At 31.8% G+C, this 16,691-nt stretch overlaps 1 protein-coding gene across 1 annotated transcript in view; it reads left to right on the top strand.

Annotated features, from left to right (window-relative positions):
- The first annotated feature begins 6,040 nt into the window (after positions 1–6,040).
- Positions 6,041–16,691, top strand: part of LOC130892491 (uncharacterized) — a 13,901-nt gene continuing 3,250 nt past the window's right edge. The window contains exon 1 of the mRNA XM_057797932.1: positions 6,041–6,459. Coding sequence (XP_057653915.1) covers positions 6,336–6,459 — 124 coding nt within the window. The 5' untranslated portion in view covers positions 6,041–6,335. The remainder of the gene's footprint in view (positions 6,460–16,691) is intronic.

The following is a 16,691-nucleotide window of genomic DNA, read 5'->3' as shown; positions in this document are numbered from 1 at the left end:
CAATCGAAATTCCGTACATGGGGTGCTAAGATCGGGGCGCTAAAATTTATTTTTTTCCTCATCTTAGTCTTCTAAGTATAATTCCATTGCTTATAACGTCAAGACAACCTCGAAATGTGGGAGTAACTTCATAAACCGTGAAAAATGTTTCAATAAATACTATAATTAGAGCCAGAGATTCAAAAATACTTGAAATGGAATAAAATAGAATAGCCAAGTTGTTGGAGGCACTGTATTTTTCCAATAATTTTTTGTTTTCTGATTTCTATACCGTGATTTCAATTCAAACAATATTATTGATTTTTATTGAAAAGATTAAAACAAGAGGATTACTTAGTTGTTTTCATTTTTAACATAAGGCAACATTATATATGAACATACACAAGTACAAATCTGTATCAAAATCGCGTCGGGACGGTTCTTTGGCTTTATAGGCTGTGATTGTTTGTTTCACAGTGTTATACTACTCAGTTATTAGTTCATTTTGTATACAGTGTTAGTATAGATGTGGCTATTTTTTGTATATTTCTGTTCTATTCCTTTTCTCTTTAGTTTTTTTCCCGTAGAGTGGTCAGTAATGTCGAATAGTAATCTCCAGTTATTGTTCTACCCTTATCCAAAAAATCAATCATAATTACTCCATGACAATCCCAAAAACCAAAAAACTGAACCATTGTTGCTTTGTTTCTGGATCGTAGAAATGTACTTAAGTCTCATCTATAGTAACAATTCGGTTAAAGAAGTCTACATCGTTTTCAAATAGAGCACAGATCGAACGCGATGCTTCTACCCTTGCACGCTTTTGGTCAAAATTCAAACATTTGGGGATCCATTTTGCAGCAATTTTTCTCATGTCCAAATTGACGTGAACTATATGATGAACGCGTTCGTATGAAATATGTTTAAAATATCCGTTTTAGCCCAATTCGATGGTCTGATAAAATCATGTCATGAATTGCATCGATATTTTCGGGTATTGACACAGAAACTAGCCTTCCCGATTGGTCATCATCTTCAATGTGAAATTTACCTCCTTTGAAGCTTGCAGTCCAATTTTTCATGGTCTCATACGAAGGAAATTGATCACCAAGGGTATTAAGCGTATCTTCGTAAATCTGCTTACCTCTTAACCCTCTTTAAATACAGGTACTCGATGAAGGCTCGATACACCAATTTGTCTATTTTCATAAGTTCGGTAGACATCTTTTTTCTTTTAATTTATTGCGTAACTTTACACTGACACTACTAATAAGTTATTGTTCGTTGCTATGGTAACGCAATATTTTGTTTATGCATGGAACTGGTTTAAGCTAACTAGATATCAATACATTGTCGTATATGATTTTCAGTTAAATAAAGCAAAGAAACGTGAAAGTATTTATATATTTTCTATTGTTGGCAGATCTGTTCCAGTAATGAAAGCACATTTTAAATTTTGTAGAATGTGAGACATGTCATGGAGAGAAGTATCATCCTGACTGTGTCGTTCCAACGGTCAAACATCCCAACCACCTAACCAAATTGATGATTTGTTTATTCATCAGCGGTAAGGGCACTGACGTCTGTACGTCCTAAATGGAACTGATTCCGCAGCTAATGATTTCTAGATAGGGAACCATTCACTTTCATGCAAGATGGAGCTCCCTATCATACTGCTCAGTCTGTTATAGCTTGTATGATAGAAGAAAATATCCCTATGTTGGATTGGCCGGGTAATAGCCCCGATATTAATCCAATGAAAAATTTGTGGCAATTATGGAAAAAGAAGCGGCTAAAGAGGTGATCACCAACAAAACCCAGTTCCTGAAAAATCATTCATCTGTGGAATCACTATCCTCAAATGCAGGAGACAGAACAATCTTGCAGATTACCGCGCAAAACTACATTATTTTCAGTTTTCTTTGAATCCTAACAAGCATATGATTTTCTTAATGTATGCTGTTCTATTTTTTATTAAATTATACGATAATTGATTGGATAATATAAAAATAAAATGTTGCCAGAGACTGTAAGACAAATTGTACTATTGGATGAGAGAGAAAGAGCATCAATTTGCCGCTTTATATCTTCTTGTATTCGCTAATAAATTCCAAACTTGTAATTCTCTTCTTCTGCCATTCTTACCACTTGAAACTTCGCCGTCGTTTCGATTAAATCAAAATACAGTAGAGAGAACTAGAGACTGGTATACCGATGATTTTTCTCTCTCTACTAGCAGTTTGGGTCCACTTGAAGAAGCTCCCATATCTCGCTCTCTCTATCTTTAATATTTTCTCTATGGCTGAATTACTCGTTACTCTACTAAAAATTACAGTCTTGTCTTAACTAGTCTTTAAACATAAACCATATTTAGTTTTTTGCTTTTTTTTATAATATTCGTATGTGTTTCCAGTGAAGTTTTATAACATTATTCTGAAGTAACTCTTTTTTTCGCATTTTTTTTTCAAACTGCATATAAACACAAATGGGGTGAATTGGATAATGATACACGGCTGCGTACGATCTCTGTTAATGGCATATCAAAAGATACGAAATAATATAAATGGCTTTACGTATTTTCAAAACATTATACCTTTTATGAATTCTGCACATTACTTTATTATAACCTTATATATGAAATATGGTGATATTGCACTGGTTGAAGGTGCACATGGCCTCTAGCAACGCTTTATATACCTATCTTTATGTTTACATTGTTTAAATGTTTAAAATGACGTCAGATGGGATTAAAGGATTTGTATTATCTACAGATACCGATGTAATAAACAAGTTTTTCAAGATAAAATTATCTTTTCATAGATTGTTACTCTGAAGAAATTTAAGATAAGTCACTTGAATAGAATTGGCTTGATATAAAAAAAACAAAACTAGATCATCGTAAAATATAATAGTCCAAGATCCCACCGCTTGATCTTGCAGGTATCTGTTTTTTTTATGAAATTAATTTCAAAGGAATCTTAAGGATGTATGGAATGGATTAAGGATAGGTTGACTTGTAAAAATTAGCCGCAATTACCTGTAATTAATTTTAATGTCATTAATATACTAATATGACTTGTAGCTATATGTTTTTTCAGTCAATCTTACATCAATTGTAAGAAAATGATATCAAAAATCAAAATAAAATTGGTTGTCAGTTCTCAGTCGGCCGCACCATTAGGGTTGCCAGATGTAAACAGGTATATTATTGATAATTAACTGCATTCACCGTTTTCTTTTTAAATTTGAACATGAAAATCCATGGTTGTCAGTTGCACAATGGTCTCAAACAGAGGTTGCCATGATTTTTGAAAACGCTCCAGGTAAGTGGAAGCGCAAGAGAGAAGATGCACGCATTGTTATGTGGGGTTAACAATAGTATAAAGTTGTGAAAATTAAGTTTTATTATACTGCACATAAACTGTATAAGTGTCGCTGCTGCCATACTTTGTCCTTATTAATTGCACGTAACAATGCGTGCATCTTCTCTCTTGCGCTTCCACTTATCTGGAGCGGTGGGATCTTATACTATAAAGAATAAGTATTACGGATTCAGAATATGATTATTACCATACTCCATACAATTTACTCTGCTTCATTTACTTCAAATTATGCATATTCTTTTGATGATAATATATATAATGAAAAAATTGATGAAATATTCCATAATTACTTATCTAAATCTTTCTTAACAAAGATGAAAGAACTTTTGAATCCAGCTTTAAAATTTAACTAATAGATAGCGCTGCAAAGACCAAAGAAGATTTATAATTTCACCAAAAGATGGCGTTACCAGCTGTTGATTGCCTGAACTAAGTTGCCTATGTTTACTCGGACTTCAGTGATTGATCCTGGATTCTAGCTTTCGCCCGCTGTGGAGAACCGATTTGTTATATTGATAAGGTAATTGAATTGTAGATAGTTTGATGTCATCTATGTATAGAACCGGTACAGTTGGTATTTCTGTTAGCTTCGATATTAAAACCATACTTCGTATTATTTAGCATGATGGATAGGGATTCATGGCAAAATAGAACCACAACGAACTCAAGGAGTCACCCTGGTATATTACCCTACGAATGGGTACTTCGTCAGTACTGATAGTGTTTGGACCGATTTGCAGATGTAGGTTTGTTCGCTATCCTTTCATCGTAGTTGATGTTGGGTGTTGCTGCAAGACCTCCACAAGCCAAGAATGAGTTATGCTATCAAACGCTTCCTTGTAATCTATTTTATGATAAAATTGAGATAATAAGTTCTAAAGAATGGTGGTTGACTCTGCTATATCTTTTACTTTAAATTTGCGTCAATTTCATTTTGTCTTTTCAGCTTTTGTAACTATTTTCACAAAAGAGTTCGAAATATCATTAACTGAGTTTTGCTAGAAAAAACTTGTTAAATAAGTATAATTTGTTTTCCAAATCGCATTCCAGTTACCAATGCTAGAAGAGCATTATAGCTTCAGGAAAAAAATATGTTCTTTTTATATAGTGGCCAGGATGTATAGCAGAATCTGTCAATCAAGCATCAAATTCACATCATATACTTTTACTATATCCTTGTAATAGTTATTTATTCAACAAGTGCGAAAAGTGAGTGTTTATTGCACGCGACGTGAATGTTTCTTACGAAGCCGTTAGGCCTGGTTTGACAACACGTCGAGTGCAATAAACACTTTTTGCATGAGCTGCATACAATATTTTTTTCATCTTTCATGAAAAATGTTTTATTTAGGTGTATTAAGGGTGTATTAAAATATAACTATTAATATAAATATTAAAGGTGTACTAAAATTGAGAAAGTTAGGAACTAGTAATTAAGAATAATTTAATTTAAACATTATTTGTACCATTAATATTAGGTTAATATATATATATATATATATATATATATATATATATATATAAGTTAATGTATAATTTTCAATATTAATATACCTTAGTCAATTATCGGGACGTAATTTCGTGTATTTACGGTATATATCGATCAAATTTAATCCTACTTCAACCTCAGATCTAATAAGAAAACACTTTTACAATTGATATTGAACCTACTTCTTCTATATCTTCAATACTCAATTTTTGGAGTTTATCTTTACGACATGCCCCTGCGATACCAAATATTGCAGCGACCTACAACAAAGTAATTTTAAAAATGTCTCACAAAAGCTAAACAATAATTACTGACTTACTTTGTTCATCAAATACTAGAGCTTCTTTTAGAAATTTTTAAATGTGTACCTTATTAAATACTTTTTGACCGAAATCCTGCAAAATTTTGCTTCATAAATGCCATTAGTTTTTTGTAATTTTTAATATTAACATCTTCTTTTGTAGAAAGGTAAGCTCTCACCATTACGTACTCAAAGTGATGAGGGTTTAATATCTTTCGATCTTTTTGAAAAATATTCAAGAAGCACATTTTTTGTGAGATTATAACTAATTTCATATAGTTTTCTTGATTTACTGGGTAATAAGTTTATTTGCTATTTCACTAACTTCTGGTGGGGTGCCAGCAGATTCATCATCATCTATTTTTCCAAAAATATCACATATTTTGAAACTTTGATTAATTGTCAAAATTAATTTTTAGTTGTGATGGCGTATGTTTGAGGCATGTTTCTAGTAATTTCGTCATCCAGTACATAATAAATATAATAATAAAATAAAATCCGCAATTACGGATTACGTATTACAATCTCAAAGAAAAAGGACTAAATATTTCGCTCATTTGAATGTTTATGTTTGTCTTGATCACACCTTTGTACTACAATGACAGAGGAGTACAATAAATATTTATTGCACTAGGACAATAAAGATCCAATTTTTCCAGTAAATATAGATCAATAAAATTGTGTTTATTGCATGAACGTAGGAAAAAATTGTTTATGTTATAGATTTTTATGAAATCGCTTGCAATAATGATGAAAACGTATTCAATAAGAAATCCTCTCTAGGTATATAATCAATAAACTTGGATTAAAACTGTCAAGGTGTTTACTTTTAATCTTAATCGATATATTAAACACTTAGATACTACTGCAAATGATTAGTAGACGTAAGCAAATCATTTGACGCATTCTTGATATTCAAATAACTCAAATCGATTATTTAATAAACAGTCATCATTTTTCCTTAATTCATTAACAACTCCATCTTCATACAGGTTGACTTATGGACCTGGTGATAATATTCGGATTATAATATATATATTTCATTTCTGACATATTTGTAGATAGATTTATGTATACTAGTAAATTGTAACTACACCGGTAGTTTGTGATAAAAGCATTTTCACTTTAGCAATAGTGTTTCGTTTTAAACGAGATTTGATTATTAAATAAGAATAAAACCAAAATGCTAACTAAAATTTTGTTATTTACGATAGTTATTGCGATGTGTTCGTCCCAGAATACTTCAGGTATTCCTGCTGAAGATCTGGAATTTCTAAGAGAATGTTTCAAGGATATTCCTGAAAATGGTAAGTACTTTACTTAATTGAACTCACATCGGAATTTTAATAATACAATGATAATAATAATTACACTGGCCGACAAGATTTTCGTAACACATGCGAGACCTTTATTTTTAGAATGCACGTACCACTTTCCAAAAGCTTAATTATCCCTGTTTACATAAGCGGGTGGGTAATTTTATAAAGTTGCGGTTAATATCTGTAAATTTTATGGCCGAAAAAATACTTGAACTGTATTATTCAGAATAATTAACATAACAATAATATTAAAAATTACTTTCATAGTAAGTGGTTCTCCGTTCATAGTTCAAAAAGTGATTATGAAGTCGAAAATGTCAAGCTAAACGCACCGCGATTGCATAACTTCTCCTGACAAATTTTGCTATATTTGTGGAGAATTTATGGTGAAATCGCAAACCAGGCCATTTTCCGAAAATGTGAGAAAAGTCTATTTCAAATATTTTGGTACTTTAATTGGAGACCAAGACAAGCAGTGCCCCCCCCCCCCCTACGCGTGCTGTGTTAGTTGTAGCGTGTCATTGGTGCAGTGGATGAATGGGAAGAAAAAAAGTATTCATTTGTAATTCCAATGGTATGGCGGGAACTTACTTACCATTTTGACGACTGCTATTTTTAACAAAGACTGGAGGTTATTCTAAGAAAGGAAAGCACAAGATCGAGTAACCAAATTTGCCATCTGCTATACGACCTGAACCTCATAACGAAGATTTACCAGTACCGATTGCGCCTTTAGATATTGTTTTAGAAGATACCGGAGATAACGTATCATTATGAAGCCCCGAAGAACAATGCATCGATCCTATTTTTACACCAAGTACCAGTTCCGGCGAGCCACATTTGATTATTCAAAGTGAGATGAATGATTTAGCATGTGAGTTGGGGTTATCAAAGCAATAACAGTCTTAACTTCTTGCTTCTCGTCTTAAGGAATGGAACTTGTTAGTCAAAAAAACAGAAATTACGACCTTTAGAAAAAGAAATGCTAAATTTTCTGCATTCTACAGTATGGAAAATTCGTTGTGTGAGTGGACGGATATTGAGGGTCTAATGAAGGAACTTGATATTGAGCATAATCCCAGTGAGTGGCGCCTATTTATTGACTTGTCTAAATACAGTTTAAAAGCCGTGTTATTACACAATCCAAAGTCAAAACTATCTATACCATTTTCTTATTCTGTGAAGATGAAAGAAACTTGAGAAAATATTAACTTACTTGAAGACAAAATTAACGACAACAAGCATAAGTGGCAGATATGTGGGGACCTGAAGATGATTGGAACTTTAATAGGACTTCAGGGAGTGTTTGCGAAATATTGCTATTGTCTTTGTCTATGGGACAGTCGGACAGTAGATTAACACTATGTGAAAAAAATTGGTTTAACCGGTATCTCAAAATTTTAAGCTTATATCCCTTGTGAATCCCAAAAATGCCCTTCTGCTCCCCCTTCACATCAAACTTGGATTGATGAAAACCTTTGTAAAGGCTATGAATGAATAAGAAAATTGCTGGAAGATAACAATTTTGCAAAACAACTCACCAGATAGGAACTAAGAGCATGAAAGGCATTTTTAGTGTGGTGAGGGGATTTTTGGGCAACAATATGGATGCAAACTACCAACAGTTAGTTGATGCACTTCTAGACACCTACAAATCCATTGGTACTCGAATATCCATTCCCATTTGACATTTTTTCCTGAAAATTTGGGAGCTGTCCTCCGCCGTCCGGTTTCACTTAATTGATACTTCCTATCATTATAAAAGTCCATAAATGCTTTCTATACAAATTTTTTTCTGTAAACGGTATTTTTTGATATGTTTGATACCAAAATTCCATTGATATTCTCTGCTTGAGGTATTTCCGTATTGTTTAACTTAACTGGCGAACACGTACCCTTACGTAGCGAGAATGTTACATTTATTGATTTGGTCTCAACTTTAATCCTCCATTTTTGTAGCCACTCAAGATGAGCCTGGACATTTTCTGCTACTGTTTGTAGTTCTTGATCAGTTGAGAGGATGATTGTGTCGTTAGCAAAAGTTCCTGGTGATGTATAATGTGTCTCTGGTATATCTGATGTATACAGTATGTAAAACAGCGGGCCTAATACGCTACCTTGTGGCACCTCTGCTGCTATAGGACTTTTCCTCATAAACTTTTGTTTGGAAGGTTCTGTTGGTTGAGTAAGATTTTAGAGGTGGGTAGTAGTTTGGGGGAAGCGATCTTTTAATTTTGTATAGCAGCCCTTGATGCCACACTCTGTTAAAATCCTGTCCTATATCAAGGTAAACAGCAATATTCTGGGACTTTATTTATTTTCTGCGTGAGTCGGTGGCCAAATTGATGGCAAGGGATCCAATTCTGTGGAGGTCAGTCTTCAGTTATTCAATATAGTAGTAATTTTTCAAGATGTTTGGACATTGTAGGTAGAAGGCTTATTAGACGGTAAGATAACACGTCGGTTGTGTCTTTTGCCTAGTTTATCAATCAATATGATTTGAGCAGCTTTATATGATTTTGGCCAGTATTCGAGTCTCAGATTTTACATTGTGATTGTATGTTGTTAATTAAAATTTGTAATAAAAAAAATTAATATTTTCGTCAGTATTACAACCAAATCACAACATTTTGTAATATTAAATATTTGAAATGTCAAAATCGAATTGAATCAATATGTATTCGTGGCAACATAATAAAGTGAAAACATTCCCTGGGATTTGTTTTCAGTATAAACTTCTACTGATTGGTTGCCTTCAATCAGATGACTTCTAATTGATTGAATTCACTGGATATCTACTGGAGCAAAAAATTTCTCTGGCACAAAAACAATGAAAGAACTATGTTTGAGTCAGGAATAGGGAAAGAGTAAACTAAAAAAAGAAATGTAAAGCTGGTAAAATATGCTTCACTCCAGATAGACTGACTAAACTTTATCAACGATTCAGTAGATAATCGCAGATTGGGGATTGTATCTGCTCTTTTTCTCACCTAATTTTTCTCAATCCAAAATCATTATGCAATTTTTTTAGGCAGTTCCTTTTGTTATCCTCAGATATTTAAGGTATTGATAATACAGCAATCGTCAACTAGATCATAAAATTCGTGTCATGCACGGTTTAAATGTAATCGAGACAAACGCTCTGGCACATTCATTTATTATCCCTTCACTAGTCACATATTTTTGCCCCCTCTTCAGAGGTGCTTGGATCCCGGTATCGAAGAATTTTTTGGGCTACACCGACAGCTATGTGTGAAGAAACTCCTGTACCTCGTCGTTATCCTAGGGCTTCTTTCAGTGGCCAAAAGATGTAGTAGTCCGTTGGTCTCAGAATACAGTACACATAATCTTACCTGCTTTGACTGGCGCCCCTCCTACTTTTTTCTCCACTCTTTAGACGATAACTTGTTTTCGAAAGTGTAATAGTGTATTCAAAACCGTCTCTTTCTGTTTCGTATTGCATCAGCAAGCGGAAACAAATATGAATTTATATAAAATAACATTATTACTTAAAATCCTTGTTTCGGAAAAAAAATACATACTGTAGTTTATATGAATTTTTTTAATAAATTGAATGGAAAACAGTAAAATATGTAAAATGTGATACGATTCATAATAAATGCTCAGAGTAACCACATCTACCTTGTTTTTAACAAAGTTTTAGAATAGTATGCTGTTGTCACTTTATCTATTTCATTCAAAATATAGTAGACTGATGTCATCACTGTTTTTTATAGTTACCAACATATATATATATAATACTTCTATATGAACAGTGGAAGCTGTTCCGTTTAAGGAAGACAGAATTGAAACGATTTCTCTATCCTCCGAGGTTCCAGCTCGGTTCTGCGCATTCTCAAGCATGCGTAGTATAGATAAAGTGTCTCGAACGAGAGAGAAAATTATTATTGTCGGCACCGTAATGTAGAGACGTTTTTTCCCATACCAACTGTCCATATGGAAGTATTACAATCCGTTATCCGTATTCGGAATGTTAAGAAAAAATTAAACCAGCACTGGTCGTTTCCAGTTAGAGATTTTCCTCAACGAGTTCGGTGGTTTTGTGAATGATTAACACACAAAATGCAACAAAATCCTCAATTTTTAAATAATTTATTGTTTACGAACGAGGCACATTTTTATCTATCATAAATTTTCACAATTATCTCGCATGGGCAGACTAGATTCCCCATGAGATTATAGAGCACCATTTTACCAGTCTATTTGTTATGGATTGGAATTGTATAGGATAACTCAATTGGGCTCCACTATTGAATGGAATTTCTTACACCAGTTTTCTTAAAAATGATCTTCCCAAACTACTTGAATACATCGCAATCAGACAAAACATTTGGCTCATTCGCGACAGTGCTCCAGTACACAACATTTAGATGCAGCATATCCCAACAGTTGATTTGGTCGAGGAGAGACCCAGCATCCTCGATCTCCAGATTTAAATGCTTATGATATATGTTCATTCAGTTACCTTGACTCATTAGTCTACATAACACAAATTGTTGATATGAACGATTCGGAGAATCGTATTCAAATAGCGTGTGGCAACATTAGAAATACACCTTAAATCTTTGAACGTGTACGGCAATCCAAGACACGTAGGCTATGTTCATGTATTTTGCAAGAGATGGTTATTTCCAGCATTTATTATGAATCGTGTCATATTTCACATATTTACTGTTTTCTATTCAATTTATTGGAAAAATTATAAATTATAGTGTTTTTTTATCTGCTACTTTTGATTTGGCGAAACAAATTTCAGAATAAGAAATATTTTTAAATAAACCAAGGATTTTAAGTTATAATTCTATTTCATAGAACTTGAACATATTGAAAAATGTTTTGATATGGAATAAAATAAGTGTTGCTAATTTTACCCTCTTATAATGTAACAGAAATATTGAAAAAATACCCGTAGTTCGAACTTTGCGAGTGCACGAAAACTACAGAATTTCAAGTTTCTACGAATACTGAGATTTTAGAGAAAAAAATATCTCGCATGAATTTAGAAGTATGGGTTCATATTATAAGTGGAAAAAAGCTTGGGAGAAATTATATTCGATCTACTGCTTAGATGTACATCTTCACATCATCCTAGTTAGCATGTGATGTAATACTTGTCTCTAAAAAATTAACCCTTTTCAATTTAAGCCACTACACTTCTGTGTTACTGGTGATCTTTTTTTTCTGATGGGCTGCCCTAGGCACACGATCCTTTATGAAGGAATTATATATTACTGAATTGCTTAACAGGATACACTGTGTCCCTTTTATTAATCTGCCACACTCGAGTAAATCTCTAAGACCCAGCGCCTAAGGCAATATTAAACTAAACTTCAATTAAATGAAACTAGATGATGAAGGATGGATTTCCGATTCTCTAGATACGGAAAAAAATAATTGTTGTTGAAATTAGTGGAGAAATCGACTAAATAGAGCAATGTATGTAAATGCAATTAATTCAAAAACGACCTAACGACCTCTATTTTTGGAAATGATATTACCGGAAACGAGAAATTTGCAAATTATTACTGTTATTAATTTGTTTTACAAAATGTTTGTATGAAATCATTTTCCTTTAGGATTCAGTTGGAAAAGTATTTAAGTGATGTATATTCTTTATTTTTGCAGTGAAAAAATGTTCCTGTTATTTAAATATTAGTAAGGAAACAAAATTTTGTTGACTTAATTTCAATTTATTTTAAGACTTAAGTGAAGCAATGAACGAGGGTCGTATATTAGCATTAAAAAGCTGTGGCAAAACAATTACGTTTGAGCTGATTGGTAAATGATCAAATATCATAGTATCTACATTATTTCCTTACAAAAATATTACCTACTAATTCGTTTCTATTGAATAGTCATTGGGTTATCTTCAAGTTTTTGTTCCGATTGTCTCTTCTTAATCAATTTTATGTTTTCCGTTAATGGAAAGAATAAAAAAGTAAGTCAATAAAATAATGATTACAATTTGTATTATATCAGGAAAGGATAAGAACAGCCGTTTCTTTGCTTATTAAACGGGGTCACTAGCTAGCTATTTAATGGACAATTATGGACAATATGCTTTAGTATAGAAGTTGGAAGCAGTTATACCAGGAATCGGCCATTCTACTGTGGAATTTTGAGAAAATTTTTTTGATTTTAATTTTAATTTAGGTACAAGAGGTGTCTGAAAATTTTCTGACTTTAAACTGAAAATGACATTAAGTTCAGAAAGATCTTTGATAGAAATTTCAGCCATTTTGGGCGCTACGCTTTTATTTGACAATCGTATTAGTAAGTCGTTGTGAATATTTTTCATAAAATAGACAGAAATGAGTATCGAGCTGCCGTTGAATATTTTTTCCAAAATCTATGCGCCTAAGCACATTAAAGGGAGCTAGACACTGTGTTTAGAGATTGAGCACCATCCTTTACGACTGTAAAATTTTGGGTAATTGATCCAGCTTGACTAACGACAAGCGTTGGGATGGGAAAAACTGCTATAGTCAATAAAATCATCGGGAAGTTTCTCCAAATGCTACTGGATGATCGTTGGATAGAGGCTAGAAAGATAGGTTATCGGCATATCAGAATAGCGCATTAGCCATATACTCAATGAAGAATTCTCCATCCATAATCTATCCACTAGTTGGTTGCCGCGATTGTTCACTCTGGACCAAAAGGCCTCAATGATACGGTGAAAACATAAGTCAGCATTACACTACTGAAATAAAAAAAGTTCAAGATAGTGTATTGCTCTCAATATGACAAAGATGGTTTCATCGGCCTGAGAAGTGATGGCGATTGTTCTCCAAGATCGATAATAAGCGCATGCGCAATCCAGCTTAACGGTGCCAAATTGTGTATAACTTGAAAATAGTTATTATTATTATTGTTTCTATGAGTAAAGAATTATTATGAATAAAAGTAGCCTAGACAGCAGCGCCGCGCCATGGCTATTTCAAGAACTTAAAACTTAGACAACATGAGAACCACACAGCTTTATAGAAATTGTTCTCGATTTCAAGACCGGTGTGTAAGATCATAACTAAATACTGACATCTTCAGATGGAGGCCAGAAACTTCTCAGACAACGTTCTCAGTGTCGAGATATCTACAATTTTATTTTTAACAAATAATGCTTAAATCTTTTTAATTTTTTGTTTACATGGAAGGTATCAAATCTAAATATGAATAAAAAGCGCACTTTGGCTCGCAGTCAATTCTTGAGAAGTAGGGGATTAAAATTTTCATAGAATTTGTTGTTGTTCCATAAAATTCCTTGGTTTTATAGTTTTTTTCCGCATGTGACTAGAGGCAATTTGCAAGGATAACTATAGCCCTTAGAAATATTAGTAAAAAACATTCCAATCCTGATGTATTTTATATCTGGATATTTATGATGTTATTCACCATTGGTAAAGGTTACTTTCGTAACTTAAACATCTCAATATAAAGTAATTTGTTTTTATGGATTAAGGATTAGCTGTTGCTACTAAAAACAAAATAATAAATCATAATATATCGTTAGGAAAAAATATATTTACTCCATAGCGACAAATATTGACAATTATCTAGTCTGTTCAAATAAAGTTTTTACCGAAGATTAAAATATGATTTAAGTAAAAAATGATTATTTAATCATCACGGATTAATTTCTTTAGTTTTTCTATCGATGTGGGACAGATAAACAATGTCCTTGGTGTGTTTCTATATGAAGGAGTCATAAACAGAAATTGTTGAGGATATTTGAAAGAATCCAAGAACTACTACTGTCACCTACACTACTCAGAATAATCAACTCATTTAACAAATTCTGTGGAGTGAAAAATATTCATTAACTCATCACGGATCAATAGTAACGACTCATTGGATATGTTATTATCGACAAAAAGGTCGATTAACATCACGCTCTTCAGAGGAGTTGTAATTCAATATTAGTCGAGGCATTAGCCAGGAAAGTTTCCTCATTTGAAGAAAGGTTGGTTATTCGTTCATTGGTATGAAGTGATACGATTTTCAAGTTATACACAATTTGGCACCGTTAAGCTATATTGCGCATGCGCTTATTATCCATCTTGGAGAACAATCGCCATCACTTCTCAGGCCGATGAAATCATCTTTTTCATCTTGAGAGCAATACACTGTATGGACAGTAGTGTAATTCAGACTTATGAATTGACGCAAAAAATCTGACTCATTATGTTTTCACCGTATCATTGAGGCCTTTTGGTCCAGAGTGAACAATCGCGGCAACCAACTCGTGGATAGCTTATGGATGGAGAATTCTTCATTGAGTATATGACTAACGCGCTTTTCTGATAACTTATCTTTCTAGCTTCTATCGAACGATCATTCAGTACCATTTGGAGAAACTTACCGATGATTTTATTGACAGTAGCAGTTTTGGCCATCCCAACGCTTGTCGTTAGTCAAGCTGGATCAATTACGCAAAATTTTACAGTCGTAAAGGATGGTGCTCCATCTCCAGACATAGTGTCTAGCTCGTTGATGTTGACGTTTCGACTTATTTCAGTCTTTTTCAAAATATTATGTTCCTGTTTTAAAATTAGTTTTTCATTAATCGAAACGTCAATTTCTATCTTTCTTTTAAAAATTTATTTGAAAAACTGATTTTAAAACAGAAGTTCTAATTTAATTTAATTTAATTCAATTCAATTCAATTGAATTCAATTCAATTCAATTTAATTTAATTTAATTTAATTCAATTCAATTCAATTCAATTCAATTCAATTCAATTCAATTCAATTCAATTCAATTTAATTTAATTCAATTCAATTCAATTCAATTCAATTCAATTCAATTCAATTCAATTCAATTCAATTCAATTCAATTTAATTTAATTCAATTCAATTCAATTCAATTCAATTCAATTCAATTCAATTCAATTCAATTCAATTCAATTCAATTCAATTCAATTCAATTCAATTCAATTCAATTCAATTCAATTCAATTCAATTCAATTCAATTCAATTCAATTCAATTCAATTCAATTCAATTCAATTCAATTCAATTCAATTCAATTCAATTCAATTCAATTCAATTCAATTCAATTCAATTCAATTCAATCAATTCATCAATTCAATTCAATCAATTCAATCAATCAATTCAACATTCAATTCAATTCAATCAATCAATTCTATTCAATTCAATTCAATTCAATTCAATTCAATTCAATCAATTCAATTCAATTCAATTCAATTCAATTCAATTCAATTCAATTCAATTCAATTCAATTCAATCAATTCATCAATTCAATTCCAATTCAATTCAATTCAATCAATCAATTCAAATTCAATTCAATCAATTCAATTCAATTCAATTCAATCATTCAATCAATTCAATTCAATTCAATTCAATTCAATTCAATTCAATTCAATCATCAATTCAATTCAATCAATTCAATTCAATTCAATTCAATTCAATTCATTCAATTCAATTCAATTCAATTCAATTCAATTCAATCAATTCAATTCAATCAATTCAATTCAATTCAATTCAATTCAATTCAAATCAATACAAATCAATTCAATTCAATTCAATTCAATTCAATTCAATCAATTCAATTCAATTCAATTCAATTCATTCAATTCAATTCAATTCAATTCAATTCAATCAATTCAATCATTCAATTCAATTCAATTCAATTCAATTCAATTCAATTCAATTCATCAATTCAATCAATTCAATTCAATTCAATTCAATTCAATTCAATTCAATTCAATTCAATTCATTCAATTCAATTCAATTCATTCAATTCAATTCAATTCAATTCAATTCAATTCAATTCAATTCAATTCAATTCAATTCAATTCAATTCAATTCAATTCAATTCAATTCAATTCAATTCAATTCAATTCAATTCAATTCAATTCAATTCAATTCAATTCAATTCAATTCAATTCAATTCAATTCAATTCAATTCAATTCAATTCAATTCAATTCAATTCAATTCAATTCAATTCAATTCAATTCAATTCAATCAATTCAATTCAATTCAATTCAATTCAATTCAATTCAATTCAATTCAATTCAATTCAATTCAATTCAATTTCAATTCAATTTCAATTCAATTCAATTCAATTCATTCAATTCAATTCAATTCAATTTCAATTCAATTCAATTCATTCAATTCATCAATTCATTCAATTCAATCAATTCATTCAATTCAATCAATTCATTTCAATTCAATCAATTCA

This window comes from Diorhabda carinulata, chromosome 4 (assembly GCF_026250575.1).
Source record: "Diorhabda carinulata isolate Delta chromosome 4, icDioCari1.1, whole genome shotgun sequence".
NCBI classification, from domain to species: domain Eukaryota; kingdom Metazoa; phylum Arthropoda; class Insecta; order Coleoptera; family Chrysomelidae; genus Diorhabda; species Diorhabda carinulata.
Note: the sequence above shows the minus strand (reverse complement) of the source record. Positions and strands in the feature narration are given on the sequence as shown.